This window comes from Triticum dicoccoides, chromosome 7A (assembly GCF_002162155.2).
Source record: "Triticum dicoccoides isolate Atlit2015 ecotype Zavitan chromosome 7A, WEW_v2.0, whole genome shotgun sequence".
NCBI classification, from domain to species: Eukaryota; Viridiplantae; Streptophyta; class Magnoliopsida; order Poales; family Poaceae; genus Triticum; species Triticum dicoccoides.
In genome coordinates, this window is record NC_041392.1 from 71,167,271 (window position 1) to 71,183,409 (window position 16,139).

A 16,139-nucleotide genomic window follows, 5' to 3' on the forward strand; every position below is an offset into this window, starting at 1 on the left:
AGCTACTCAGAATTTATTGAATTTCCTAGGTATTTTTATTTCACTGTTCACACAAGGGAGCAGATGAGATCATGAGCCGAATTGTTGCGTCCACTCCCAAATATTCATTTATGATGAGAGAGAATGTGCAGTGATGTATAAAATATAAGCATTTATCATCTGCCTCATCATTTGTGGTATTCTCACCAAATTTTGTTAAGCCGCCGAATACTCTCGCATACATTTTGTAGTTTCTAATTGCTCGCATGTTTTTAGTCACCTTGTATTCTTTATCAGCACTAAATTAACATATTCTTCATGATATATGCTCCAATCATAAGTTTTTGGCATAATTCAAAAACTTTATTGTTGTTTCCACAGCACCCATTCCTTCGCTTACATGATATGCTAGCTAGCATGTATTGCATGCATAATTGCATCGATTCACCAATTCTTGGTATTGGATAGTTCTCATGCATGCCCTATATACTATATGAATGCAAGCATATACTGGTTGGTTTTTCCTAATCTACCTCATGCCATGCCCTTTCATTGACCATGAACATGATCTACCGGTAATAAAAAAATGCATGAATGCTTCCACTCATCTCCATTCTACTTCAGCTGCACTGTTTCATTATATTGTCCAAAGCATTTATGTAGATGATCTAATACACATTTATTACTTTTTTCATGGTTCAATCAACACATGATGTCGATACTCTTAGGCATGTTGCGTTGACCTTTACCTGATATTACCATTTTTTATTTGATGTATCGTTTGCCATTTAAATTGCATATACAAATCCCTCTTGATTCCATATATATTTCTGATTGTGTCTAGATTATTATACATTGACTTACATTCTATTCAAGGTAGAAATAATAAAAATGTCATACTAAATAATTGGCATATATGTATTTCTTACAATTTTTTGCTAAAATATTTGATGTCAGTTACACATGTCCATATCCAATCTGATCTGACGATGCAATCAATCTTAGTACATGCCTGACCTATTCGAGCGAACACAATCTATCATTTCATTATCATTTATCAACATCCTAAACTATTCTCATGAGCGACTCTTTTCTACTAACATGGACTCATTTTCATAAGTAAATGAATCCATTCATGACGAAGTTTACATACATCATGTTGTGTTAATATTAAATCTATGCTATTATATTCTTTGCGATATCGAATGGTCCTTATTATAGGTTGTTCATTTAATTCTAATTCTACATTCTACTTTAAAGTTGAATTTCCTCGTCTGCGTACAAATACTATTTATGAGTTAACATATTTTAATCCAATTCCTTTGGGTAAAAATATAAGTACTAATAGAGTTGTTTGTTTTATCTACCCACACAATATTTCTTTTTACTGCATATAAAACAGTATATTCAATTGTAGCCATGGATATAAAATTTATAATACAATAATAATTAACTAATGACATCAGCAAGGATGTCATCGCATGCATATAGCCAGTTAGAATTTCCTGGGCCAATCGGATTCCTTTGGGCCGGTTGTAATTGACTGCCCAATTTTTAATTTCTTTGTTGGCTCCCGGTCATTAGATGGAAAGGCTAGTTCCTATAGGAATTGGACTCTGACTGGTTACGTACATACCTGCGTGTGTAGCGTCTTTGGTATTTTTTTTTTCTTTTGCACGTTTTATATGTGCCTTATCAAGTGATGAGTACGTGACTTATCAAGTTGTATGTGAGACGTGTCATGTCAACTTATTTGTACATTAAAATATTCATATGTAACGCTATATTTTTTTAATCTTAACTGTTAATTTCTAATATCGACGATCGAGATAATTCAATATATGTGGACAAACGTGAAAGCTTGTTTGCCTCTTGTCTTAATTATATAATAGATTGGTTGTTTTAGCATGTGAAGTTGAATATTTCAAATGTATGGAAAAGAGTGAAATTAGCCTTTTGAAATAATTGAGATTTATTTTTCAAAAGACCTGAAATCAATTAATTCTAAACAAGTAAATTAAAATTTAAAATAATTGAACCAACTTTTGGAAATGGATGAAATAAGTGAAAAATATATTTCAAATATGTGAATTTGATCATTTCAGCTTGTGAAATTGAATATTTTAAATGTATGGAAAAGAGTGAAATTAACTATTTATAATTATCGAGACAAACTTTTTGAAACGGATGAAATCATTTTTCTAAAATAACTGAATTGGTATTTGAAATCTGTTTTCTAAAAGATTAGAAATTAGTTTTTAAAATTATTGAAATTTTATTTGAAATGAAATTTTAAAAACAATATCATTTCTAATTAGTCAATGAAACCACTAATTAGAATTCTGAAAATATTCTAAAAAGTTATTGAATTGAACTAAATTAGCTGATAAAATTATGTAATTAATGAGCTAAGGACACCGGTTTAAACTGAAAATGCTGTAGGTGCGGGATGTTGTTAGTACTCGGAGTCAGAACATGTCACGTGGTAGGGCCTATCACGTTGCAGGGCCTGGCAAGGAGTACGAAGGTGGAGAATTTGGGAAGGAACTGGAATCCTGTATATACCTAAGAAATTCATCCTCACTACTCTATTTTATATTAATATGCAACTACTTCAACTCGGCCATGTTTGTGCCTGCTACTCACGTATTCCTGAAGCCACGTCATCTTCGGTTACTTTCCTCATTGTGTTGGGTGTTACAAAATTCTAGTGAGCCAATTTATTTCAGCCATAAGTGGAGAGCTGAAACAGAGTTTCTAACCGCCGAACTTAGCATGGCAAACTTGCACCATTAGAGTTTTCATTCCAGTGCAGAGATGGAAATATTTAGAGTAAATTTCAGTTTTTTTTACCTCCTCTTTTGGCATTTTGACATGAATGACCACATTTAAGAGATTTTCATCCGTTTTATTGCATTTAACAAAATTTGTGCTAAATTTTACTCTTTTCTATCTCTGAGCACCTCCTGTCGCGAGTCATTATCTGGGGACGGAGCTGCCGGCAAGTTTCCAGCGATAGCAATGCATGTGCGCTGGCAGGGGATGGGGATGGGGCTGACTTGTTGCTTTGTGCGCCAAAGCAACACATGTGCTGCTGGCAACCAGCACGGTAAATTAGATAATGCTCACCACTATGTACGTTCAAACCCGTGCCAAATTCTCTTTTCCTTCATTTGACATCGATGCCCTCCGTCGGTGCAATAATTTTTTCCTTCTGAAAATCAGAACAAGTAGCTGCTCGGATGCCAATACACAAAGCAGCAAATTATTAGCTCCCTGACCCACCGAAGGAAACAAACCAAATACACAAAGCAAGTAGTTGGCTCGATTGAGTTCTTTTTATTCGTGTCTACGTCTCACTTTTTTTTCCAGGCTGTGAACATGTATTATATTCACTAAATGATACTTTGTGAAACTTAATCCGCTCACTGACCCAATGAAAACCTCTATATACGTCAACTCATTCGACTAAACGGTTTGACACGACTACAACACACCTCCTAAAGTGATTTGAGAGTCGCTCCAAACCAATTAGAGCAGTCACTTAGTGCAGTCAAACAATTTGACGGCACCACATGTATGAATATAGCCAAACGGTTTAGCGTGACTCCGGATTAGACTCGCAAATAATTAAGTTATTTTGGAGTCAATGAGCGGATTGTGTTCCGCGAATTGTCATTTAGTAAAAGTAATACTGTAAACACACGCTGGTGAGACCGTGCCAAATAAACTTCTCAGGGCATCGCTGCTCAGCCGGACATATTTTAATGGGCTGGGCATGAAGGCCTGACATCAGGCATCTGATGAATATGTTAATGAACTGGGCATCGACTACATTGTGGAAGGCCTAACATCACGAATATATATGATGAATATTTTAATGAACCGGGTCGACCACATTGTGCAAGGCTTAACATCACGAATCTGATGATTGTGGGAACGCATATGGTTGTTTGAGCTAGCTCGTGTTGCAGCTAGCACTCATGGAAGGAGCCATCCCCAGCCGGCCAAACACGAGGTTAGCCCGACTACGCATTCTTAGCTCCTGTCCAAGCTAGAACCACATCATGTCTGCATTGCTCTGATTTCTCGGCGGCGGTTTCTAGGGTCGCCGTCGTCACCGGCGGGAACAAGGGGATCGGCTTCGAGGTGTGCCGGCAGCTAGCCAGCGACGGAGGAGTCACGGTCGTCCTGACGGCCCGGGACGAGACGAGGGGCACGGAGGCGGTCGAGAAGCTCAGAACGCTGGGGCTCACCGACGCCAACGTCGTCTTCCATCAGCTGGACATCACGGACGCTTCGAGCATCGCCACGCTAGCCGATTTCCTCAAGACCCGTTTCGGGAAGCTGGACATCCTGGCAAGTTTTAACTCCGTCTGCTTCCATTTCCATGCTGCTAGTAAGGCTGCGATGCATGCATCACCCAAGGTTTGAAGCGACTGTGGATGATTAATTTGCAGGTGAACAATGCTGCAATCGCCGGGGTTGAGTACCCCCAAGATGTGGATACCAACGAGGAAAAGGTGAGTGAAGTGTCTAATTAATCTGTTCTGCATTTGCTCGGACATGTATCATGTATGTAGGCTGAACAGTTAGCTCTGCAGTTCGCTGGCATGGATATCAAGCAGAGACTTGACTGGATGATAAAGACTGTCCGGGAGCCCATCGGCGCCGCAAAGAAAGCCGTGGAGACGAACTACTACGGCACCAAGCATGTCACCCAAGCCCTGCTGCCTCTGCTGCTGCAATCTTCCTCTTCCTCCCAGGGCAAAATAGTGTGCGTCTCCTCCGACTATGGGCTGCTCAAGGTAACTTATTTTCTTTCCATCAATCATGCATGCAAGCTCGATATCGAATATATATAAAAAGGGATTTCGATCGATCTATGTCTGCATACAGCTTATCGGCGACGAGGAGATCAGGCGGGACCTCGACGACATCGACAACCTGACGGAGGAGAGGGTGGACGAGGTGCTGGACAAGTTCCTGAGCGACTTCGAGGCCGGCGCGCTGGAGGCGCGCGGGTGGCCCACGGGCTTCTCGGCGTCCAAGGTGACCCTGGTCGCCACGAACGCGTTCGCGAGGCTCATGGCGAGGCGGCACCCCACGCTGCGCGTCAACTGCGCGGATCCGGGCTACGTCAAGACGGACATGACCATGGGCTCCGGCGTCCTCACGCCCGAGGAGGGAGCGCGCAGCGTCGTCGGGGTGGCGCTGCTGCCCGACGGTGGCCCGACCGGCAAGTACTTCACCAAGGGCCGGGAGGCGTCGTTCGTGTGAGCTAGGTACCTACCGGCTGGCGGTGCGTGCACGTACGGTCCGCCGTGAGCTAGCTCGCCGGTCGCTGGCTGCGTGTGTTACTACGTGATTTGAGACTGAGAATAACGGAAGGGATTTGGCATTTCCTTGGAATGAATAATAAGTTGATAGATGCATTGTGTACCCCGCTACATCGGAAAATAATAAAGGATGATGGAAGCTTTGCAGTAAATTCTACTTGCGAGCATTGCTCTGTAAAATAGCAAACAGGCTGAGCAAGTAAGAGTAAAATGCATGGCTAGTACTGTAACATTTTTGGGTCAGTATTCACCCATGAAGTATGCCCAGATGTGCTGCAGGAGAACAGAAAAGGTTATGAGCATCTCCAGCCGAGCCCCCAACACGCCTTTCTCAGACGATTTTTTTACGTCGGCACACAAAAATCGGCACAGTCGCATCTTCATAAGCAAAATTTTCACCGGCTCGGGCCGAATTCGGCGCCGGCGGACCCAGGCCGAACCCGGCACGCTGGGGGACACTCGGGGGCGCCGGGCAAAATGGTTTTGACGCGAAAGAGCCGCGGGCTCGCCGAGTCAGCGACACTCGCCTCGTCGTCCTGCGAACGCCTCAATTTCCCGCGGGAAATCAATGCCAAGGCTGCCGCTGGTCAGCTTTCCATTGATTCCTCACGGGGCGGCTCTTCACGGGCGGCGCGATGCCGTCCCCCGCCCCGTGTACGCACGCCTCCCCGGCGGCTGTAAAAAGCGCACCCCCCCCCGCCGTTGGCCACAGACGCCGTGCTCTCTCTCTCTCTCTCTCTCTCTCTCTTCGCGGACAAACCTCTGTGTCTTTGTACGCCGCCGACGATCGTCTCCTCTCTCCCAGCCCCATCCACGAAGTCCCCATCCTCCCTCTGTCGGACGTCGTCGCACGCCCCGATCTCTTCGCCGGCGAGTTTGACCACGTTCGGTCGTCGATGACCGAGGAGCAGCGCGCCTCCCCGCTGTACGCCGCCGACAACCACAAGGCGTGGGCGGCGTACTTCCAGCGCCGCCAGGAGCAACGCCTCGCCTCCACCAACGGGGCACCGGTGGTGGCGGGCGGCCGGTGGAACAGCGAGGGGCGACGCCTGTGATGGTCCGTCCCCAGCCGGACGCTCGGCGAGGTTCTCGCACACCTCGAGGGCGGCAACAACACGCCGCTCGCATACCCTCAGGGACCGGCTGTCGCTCCGGTGCCCCGCCGCGACGCCGGGCAATGGATGCCAAAGAGGTTTGCCTCCGGTTCGTCGTCCTCGTCCCGTTCCTCCTCCCACTCCTCTTCCCACTCCTCCGGCTCTCCGGCGGTGTTCTGCGTCAAGGCCGAGCCCGTAGCGGTGACCCCGCTCGGCCGGCGCACCCGCTCGGCCGGCATCGTCATCAACGAAGGCGTCGGCCACGCCTCGTCCCTGACTCGTCAAGCCGAAGACGGAGCCAGGGCTCCCCGCCATGAATACGGAGCCCGGGCTCGTGTGATGGCCTGACTTATTAGGGATGATAGACTACTCATATCAATAAGGAATCCTTCTTTTCCGGGAGCCCATTCGGACAGAACTCCAAAGTTAAGCGTGCTCAGCTTGGAGTAGTGTCAGGATGGGTGATCGACCGGGAAGTTGCTCCCGGGTGCGCATGAGTGAGGACAAAGTGCGCAGAAAAGACTAGTATTGATCTGTGGGGCTAGTCTAGATCCTGCCAGGAGTAACGACCACCGGCGGATGTGTCCGGAGCGTTACAAGTTGGTATCAGAGCCGACCCTCACGGTTACACGGATGGTTGCGGACAGGTGCGTGGTCATGTTGTTCATGACGTTTGTGACCCGTCGTGGCACACGGATGGCACATGTACTGGACTGGAAGCACAGACGTATGTGCCAAGAGGGAATGTTCCTGTGGCCTAACGAGGACGTCGGTTCCTCTGAGTGGGGGTGTATGTGATGGCCTGGCTTATTAGCGATAATAGACTACTCATATCAATAAGAAATTCCTTCTTTTCTGGGAGCCCATTCGGACAGAACTCCAAAGTTAAGCATGTTGGAAATATGCCCTAGAGGCAATAATAAATTGGTTATTATTATATTTCCTTGTTCATCATAATCGTTTATTATCCATGCTATAATTGTATTGATAGGAAACTCAGATACATGTGTGGATACATAGACAACACAATGTCCCTAGTAAGCCTCTAGTTGACTAGCTCGTTGATCAATAGATGGTTACGGTTTCCTAACCATGGACATTGAATGTCGTTGATAACGGGATCACATCATTAGGAGAATGATGTGATGGACAAGACCTAATCCTAAGCATAGCACTAGATCGTGTAGTTCATATGCTATAGCTTTTCTAATGTCAAGTATCATTTCCTTAGACCATGAGACTGTGCAACTCCCGGATACCGTAGGAATGCTTTGGGTGTATCAAACGTCACAACGTAACTGGGTGACTATAAAGGTGCATTACAGGTATCTCCGAAAGTGTCTGTTGGGTTGGCACGAATCGAGACTGGGATTTTTCACTCCGTGTAAGCGGAGAGGTATCTCTGGGCCCACTCGGTAGGACATCATCATATGCGCAATGTGACCAAGGAGTTGATCACGGGATGATGTGTTACGGAACGAGTAAAGAGACTTGCCGGTAACGAGATTGAACTAGGTATTGGATACCGACGATCGAATCTCGGGCAAGTAACATACCGATAGACAAAGGGAATTGTATACGGGATTGATTAAGTCCTTGACATCGTGGTTCATCCGATGAGATCATCGTGGAACATGTGGGAGCCATCATGGGTATCCAGATCCCGCTGTTGGTTATTGACCGGAGAACGTCTCGGTCATGTCTGCATGTCTCCCGAACCCGTAGGGTCTACACACTTAAGGTTCGGTGACGCTAGGGTTGTAGAGATATTAGTGTGCGGTAACCCGAATGTTGTTCGGAGTCCCGGATGAGATCCCGGACGTCACGAGGAGTTCCGGAATGGTCCGGAGGTAAAGAATTATATATAGGAAGTCCTGTTTCGGCCATCGGGACAAGTTTCGGGGTCATCGGTATTGTACCGGGACCACCGGAAGGGTCCCGGGGGTCCACCGGGTGGGTCCACCTGCCCCGGGGGGCCACATGGGCTGTAGGGGGTGTGCCTTGGCCTATATGGGCCAAGGGCACCAGCCCCAAGAGGCCCATGCGCCAAGAGAGAAAAAAAGGGGAGAGTCCTACAAGGGGAAGGCACCTCCGAGGTGCCTTGGGGAGGATGGACTCCTCCCCACCCTTGGCCGCACCCTTCCTTGGAGGAAGGGGCAAGGGCTGCGCCCCCCCCCTCTCCCTTGGCCCTATATATAGTGGGAAAAAGGAGGAGCAAACCAATCTAAGGCCTGGCGCCTCCCTCTCTCCCTGTTACGTCTTTCTCTCGTAGTATAGGCGAAGCCATGCTACTGTGACGCCCTGCATCCACCACCACGCCGTCGTGCTGCTGGATCTCCATCAACCTCTCCCTCCTCCTTGCTGGATCAAGGCATGGGAGACGTCTCCCTTCCGTACGTGTGTTGAACGCGGAGGTGCCGTCCGTTCGGCGCTAGGATCATCGGTGATTTGAATCACGACGAGTACGACTCCATCAACCCCGTTCACTTGAACGCTTCCGCTTAGCGATCTACAAGGGTATGTAGATGCACTCTCCTTCCCCTCGTTGCTAGTCTCTCCATAGATTGATCTTGGTGATGCGTAGAAAATTTTGAATTTCTGCTACGTTCCCCAACAGTGGCATCATGAGCTAGGTTTATGCGTAGATTCTATGCACGAGTAGAACACAAAGTAGTTGTGGGCGTTGATTTTGTTCAATATGCTTGCCGTTACTAGTATTATCTTGATTCGGCGGCATCGTGGGATGAAGCGGCCCGGACCAACCTTACACGTACTCTTACGTGAGACCGGTTCCACCGACAAACATGCACTAGTTGCATAAGGTGGCTGGCGGGTGTCTGTCTCTCCCACTTTAGTCGGATCGGATTCGATGAACAGGGTCCTTATGAAGGGTAAATAGCAATTGGCATATCACGTTGTGGTCTTTGCGTAGGTAAGAAACGTTCTTGCTAGAAACCCATAGCAGCCACGTAAAACATGCAACAACAATTAGAGGACGTCTAACTTGTTTTTGCAGGGTATGCTATGTGATGTGATATGGCCAAAGGATGTGATGAATGATATATGTGATGTATGAGATTGATCATGTTCTTGTAATAGGTATCACGACTTGCATGTCGATGAGTATGACAACCGGCAGGAGCCATAGGAGTTGTCTTTATTTATTTATGACCTGCGTGTCAACTTAAACGTCATGTAATTACTTTACTTTATTGCTAACCGTTAGCCATAGTAGTAGAAGTAATAGTTGGCGTGACAACTTCAAGAAGACACGATGATGGAGATCATGATGATGGAGATCATGGTGTCATACCGATGACGATGATGATCATGGAGCCCCGAAGATGGAGATCAAAAGGAGCAATATGATATTGGCCATATCATGTCACCATTTGATTGCATGTGATGTTTATCATGTTTATACATCTTATTTGCTTAGAACGACGGTAGTAAATAAGATGATCCCTCATTAAAATTTCAAGAAGTGTTCTCCCCTAACTGTGCACCGTTGCTACAGTTCGTCGTTTCTAAGCACGCCGTGATGATCGGGTGTGATGGATCCTTACGTTCACATACAACGGGTGTAAGACAGTTTTACACAGCAAAACACTTAGGGTTAACTTGACGAGCCTAGCATGTGTATAGACATGGCCTCGGAACACAGAAGACCGAAAGGTCGAGCATGAGTCGTATAGAAGATACGATCAACATGAAGATGTTCACCGACGTTGACTAGTTCGTCTCACGTGATGATCGGACACGGCCTAGTTGACTCGGATCATGTAATCGCTTAGATGACTAGAGGGATGTCTATCTAAGTGGGAGTTCATAAGATGAACTTAATTATCCTGAACATAGTCAAAAGGATTTTGCAAATTATGTCGTAGCTCGCGCTTCAGTTCTACTGTTTAGTTATGTTCCTAGAGAAAATTTAGTTGAAAGTTGATAGTAGCAATTATGCGGACTAGGTCCGTTAACTGAGGATTGTCCTCATTGCTTTATAAAAGGCTTATGTCCTTAATGCACCGCTCAGTGTGCTGAACCTCGAACGTTTTCTGTGGATGTTGCGAACATCTGACATACACGTTTTGATAACTACGTGATAGTTCAGTTAAACGGTTTAGAGTTGAGGCACCGAAGACGGTTTTTGAAACGTCGCAAAACATATGAGATGTTTTGAGGGCTGAAATTGGGATTTCAGGCTCGTGCCCACGTCAAGAGGTATAAGACCTCCGACGATTTTCTTAGCCTACAAACTAAGGAGAAAAGCTCAATTGTTGAGCTTGTGCTCAGATTGTCTGAGTACAACAATCGCTTGAATCAAGTGGGAGTTGATCTTCCATATGAGATAGTGATGTTTCTCCGAAGTCATTACCACCAAGCTGCTAGAGCTTCGTGATGAACTATAATATATCAGGGACATATATGATGATCCTTGAGATATTCGCGTTGTTTGACACCGCGAAAGTAGAAATCAAGAAGGAGCATCAATTGTTTATGGTTTGTGAAACCGCTAGTTTCAAGAAGGGCAAGGGCAAGAAGGGATACTTCGTGAAACGGCAATTCAGCTGCTGCTCTAGTGAAGAAACCCAAGGTTGAACCCAAACCCGAGACTAAGTGCTTCTGTAATAAGGGGAACAAACCACTGGAGCAGAATTACCCTAGATACTTGGTAGATTAGAAGGCTGGCAAGGTCGATAGAAGTATATTGGATATACATTATGTTAATGTGTACTTTACTAGTACTCCTAGTAGCACCAGGGTATTAGATACCGGTTCGGTTGCTAAGTGTTAGTAACTCGAAATAAAAGCTACGGAATAAACGGAGACTAGCTAAAGGTGAGCTGACGATATGTGTTGGAGGTGTTTCCAATGTTGTTATGATCAAGCATCGTAAGCTCCCTCTACCATCGAGATTGGTGTTTGCGTTGAGCATAGACATGATTGGATTATGTTTGTCGCAATACGGTTATTCATTTAAGGAGAATAACGGTTACTCTGTCTATTTGAATAATACCTTCAATGGTCTTACACCTAAAATGAATGGTTTATTGAATCTCGATCGTAGTGATACACATGTTCATGCCAAAAGATAGTAATGATAGTACCACCTACTTGTGGCACAGCCACGTAAGTCATATCGGTATAAAACGCATGAAGAAGCTCCATGTTGATGGATCTTTGGACTCACTCATTTTTGAAAAGTTTGAGACATGCGAACCATGTCTATTGGTGTATATGCATGAAGAACCTCCATGCAAATGGACCGTTTGGACTCACTTGATTTTGAATCACTTGAGACATGCAAATCATACCACATGGGCAAGATGACTGAAAGCCTCGTTTTCGGTAAAATGGAACTAGAAAGCAACTTGTTGGAAGTAATACATTTTGATGTGTGCAATCCAATGAGTGCTGAGGCATGTAGTGGATATCGTTATGTTCTTACTTCACAGATGATTTGAGTAGATGTTGAGTATATTTACTTGATGAATCACGAGCCTGAATTATTGAAAGGTTCAAGTAATTTCAGTGTGAAGTTGGAAGATCGTCGTGATAAGAGGATAAAAATATCTATGATATGATCATAGAGATGAATATCTGAATTACGAGTTTGGCACAGAATTAAGACATTGTGGAAATCGTTTCACAACTAATACAGCCTGGAACACCATAGTGTGATGGTGTGTCCGAACATCATAACTGCACCCTATTGGATATGATGCATACCATGATGTCTCTTATCAAATTACCACGATAGTTTATGGGTTAGGCATTAGAGACAACCACATTCACTTTAAAAGGGGCACCACGTAATTCCGATGAGATGACACCGTATGAACTATGGTTTAGAGAAACCTAAGCTATCATTTCTTAAAAAGTTTGGGACTGCGACGCTTATGTGAAAAAGTTTCAGGCTGATAAGCTCGAACCCAAAGCGGATAAATGCATCTTCATAGGACACCCAAAACAGCTGGGTATACCTCCTGTCTCAGGTTCGAAAGCAATAAGGGATTGTTTCTAGAATCGGGTCCTTTCTCGAGGAAAAGTTTCTCTCGAAAGAATTGAGTGGGAGGATGGTGGAGACTTGATGAGCTTATTGAACCGTCTCTTCAACTAGTGTGTGGCAGGGCACAGGAAGTTGTTCCTGTGGCACCTACACCAACTGAAGTGGAAGCTTATGATAGTGATCATGAAACTTCAGATCAAGTCACTACCTCGTAGGATGACAAGGATGCGTACTACTTCGGAGTGGTACGTAATCCTGTCTTGGAAGTTATGTTGCTAGACAACAACGAACCTACGAGCTATGAAGAAGCGATGGTGGGCCCGGATTCCGATAAATGGCTTGAGGCCATATAATCCGAGAGAGGATCCATGTATGAAAACAAAGTGTAGACTTTGGAAGAACTACTTGATGGTCGTAAGGCTGTTGAGTACAGATGGATTTTAAAAGGAAGACGGACAATGATGGTAAATGTCACCATTAAGAAAGCTCGACTTGTCGTTAAGATGTTTTCCGACAAGTTCAAGGAGTTGACTACGGTGAGACTTTCTCACTCGTAGCGAAGCTAAGAGTCTGTTGGAATTATATTAGCGATTACTGCATTATTTATGAAATCCTGCAGATAGGATGTCAAAAACATTGTTTCCTCGACGATTTTCTTGAGGAAAGGTTGTATGTGATACAACCGAAAGGTTTTGTCAATCCTGAAAGTTGCTAATAAGTATGCAAAGCCCCAGCAATCCTTCTAAGGACTGGAGTAAGCATCTCGGAGTTGGAATGTATGCTTTGATGATGATCAAAGATTTTGGGTGTATACAAAGTTTATGAGAAACTTGTATTTCCAAAGAAGTGAGTGGGAGCACTATAGAATTTCTGATGAGTATATGTTGTTGACATATTGTTGATCAGAAATGATGTAGAATTTCTGGAAAGCATATAGGGTTATTGGGAAAGTGTTTTTCAATGGAAAGCCTGGATTAAGCTACTTGAGCATTGAGCATCAAGATCTATAAGGATAGATCAAAACGCATAATGGTACTTTCAAATGAGCACATACCTTGACATGATCTTGAAGGTGTTCAAGATGGATCAGTCAAAGAAGGAGTTCTTGCCTGAGTTATAAGGTATGAAGTTAAGACTTAAAGCTCGACCACGGCAGAATAGAGAGAAAAGACGAAGGTCGTCCCCTATGCTTAAGACATAGGCTCTACAGTATGCTATGCTGTGTACCGCACCTGAAGTGTGCCTTGCCATGAGTCAGTCAAGGGATACCAGAGTGATTCAAGAATGGATCACAGGACAGCGGTCAAAGTTATCCTTAGTGACTAGTGGACTAAGGAAGTTTCTCGGTTATGGAGGTGGTAAAAAGAGTTCGTCGTAAAGGGTTACGTCGATGCAAGCTTAACACCTATCCGGATAGCATTGAGTAGAGATACCGGATGCATATAATGGAGCAACAATTTAGAATAGCTCCAAGTAGAACAGTTATTTGGAATAGCTCCAAATAGAGCGTGGTAGCTACATCTAGGAGATGACATAGAGATTTGTAAAGCACACACGGATCTGAAAGGTTCGGACCCGTTGACTAAAACCTCTCTCACAAGCAACATGATCAAACCTAAAACTCATTGAGTGTTAATCACATAGTTATGTGAACTAGACTACTGACTCTAGTAAACTCTTGGGTGTTAGTCACATGGCGATGTGACCTGTGAGTGTTAATCACATGGCGATGTGAACTAGATTATTGACTCTAGTGCAAGTGGGAGACTGTTGGAAATATGCCCTAGAGGCAATAATAAATTGGTTATTATTATATTTCCTTGTTCATGATAATCGTTTATTATCCATGCTATAATTGTATTGATAGGAAACTCAGATACATGTGTGGATACATAGACAACACAATGTCCCTAGTAAGCCTCTAGTTGACTAGCTCGTTGATCAATAGATGGTTACGGTTTCCTAACCATGGACATTGATTGTCGTTGATAACGGGATCACATCATTAGGAGAATGATGTGATGGACAAGACCTAATCCTAAGCATAGCACTAGATCGTGTAGTTCATATGCTATAGCTTTTCTAATGTCAAGTATCATTTCCTTAGACCATGAGATTGTGCAACTCCCGGATACCGTAGGAATGCTTTGGGTGTATCAAACGTCACAACGTAACTGGGTGACTATAAAGGTGCATTACAGGTATCTCCGAAAGTGTCTGTTGGGTTGGCACGAATCGAGACTGGGATTTTTCACTCCGTGTAAGCGGAGAGGTATCTCTGGGCCCACTTGGTAGGACATCATCATATGCGCAATGTGACCAAGGAGTTGATCACGGGATGATGTGTTACGGAACGAGTAAAGAGACTTGCCGGTAACGAGATTGAACTAGGTATTGGATACCGACGATCGAATCTCGGGCAAGTAACATACCGATAGACAAAGGGAATTGTATACAGGATTGATTAAGTCCTTGACATCGTGGTTCATCCGATGAGATCATCGTGGAACATGTGGGAGCCATCATGGGTATCCAGATCCCGCTGTTGGTTATTGACCGGAGAACGTCTCGGTCATGTCTGCATGTCTCCCGAACCCGTAGGGTCTACACACTTAAGGTTCGGTGACGCTAGGGTTGTAGAGATATTAGTGTGCGGTAACACGAATGTTGTTTGGAGTCCCGGATGAGATCCCGGATGTCACGAGGAGTTCCGGAATGGTCCGGAGGTAAAGAATTATATATAGGAAGTCCTGTTTCGGCCATCGGGACAAGTTTCGGGGTCATCGGTATTGTACCGGGACCACCGGAAGGGTCCCGGGGGTCCACCGGGTGGGTCCACCTGCCCCGGGGGGCCACATGGGCTGTAGGGGGTGTGCCTTGGCCTATATGGGCCAAGGGCACCAGCCCCAAGAGGCCCATGCGCCAAGAGAGAAAAAAATGGGAGAGTCCTACAAGGGGAAGGCACCTCCGAGGTGCCTTGGGGAGGATGGACTCCTCCCCACCCTTGGCCGCACCCTTCCTTGGAGGAAGGGGCAAGGGCTGCGCCTCCCCCTCTCCCTTGGCCCTATATATAGTGGGAAAAAGGAGGAGCAAACCAATCTAAGGCCTGGCGCCTCCCTCTCTCCCCGTTACGTCTTTCTCTCGTAGTATAGGCGAAGCCATGCTACTGTGACGCCCTGCATCCACCACCACGCCGTCGTGCTGCTGGATCTCCATCAACCTCTACCTCCTCCTTGCTGGATCAAGGCATGGGAGACGTCTCCCTTTCGTACGTGTGTTGAACGCGGAGGTGCCGTCCGTTCGGCGCTAGGATCATCGGTGATTTGAATCACGACGAGTACGACTCCATCAACCCCGTTCACTTGAACGCTTCCGCTTAGCGATCTACAAGGGTATGTAGATGCACTCTCCTTCCCCTCGTTGCTAGTCTCTCCATAGATTGATCTTGGTGATGCGTAGAAAATTTTGAATTTCTGCTACGTTCCCCAACAAAGCATGCTCAGCTTGGAGTAGTGTCAGGATGAGTGACCAACCGGGAAGTTGCTCCCGGGTGCGCATGAGTGAGGACAAAGTGCGCAGAAAAGACTAGTATTGATCTGTGGGGCCAGTCTAGATCCCGCCAGGAGTAACGACCACCGGCGGGTGTGTCCGGGGCGTTACAGCTCGCCAGCGGCGTCAAGGAGGAGGCGCTCGACGACGAAGTGTCCCTCAAATGGG

At 45.5% G+C, this 16,139-nt stretch overlaps 1 protein-coding gene across 1 annotated transcript; it reads left to right on the plus strand.

Annotated features, from left to right (window-relative positions):
* The first annotated feature begins 3,864 nt into the window (after positions 1–3,864).
* Positions 3,865–5,481, plus strand: LOC119330821 ((-)-isopiperitenone reductase-like). The gene is made up of 5 exons (XM_037603949.1): positions 3,865–3,997; positions 4,086–4,338; positions 4,440–4,502; positions 4,584–4,787; positions 4,879–5,481. The coding sequence occupies exons 1-5, from the start codon at positions 3,963–3,965 to the stop codon at positions 5,257–5,259; spliced, it is 936 nt and encodes a 311-aa protein (XP_037459846.1). The 5' UTR covers positions 3,865–3,962; the 3' UTR covers positions 5,260–5,481.
* The last annotated feature ends 10,658 nt before the right edge of the window (positions 5,482–16,139 follow it).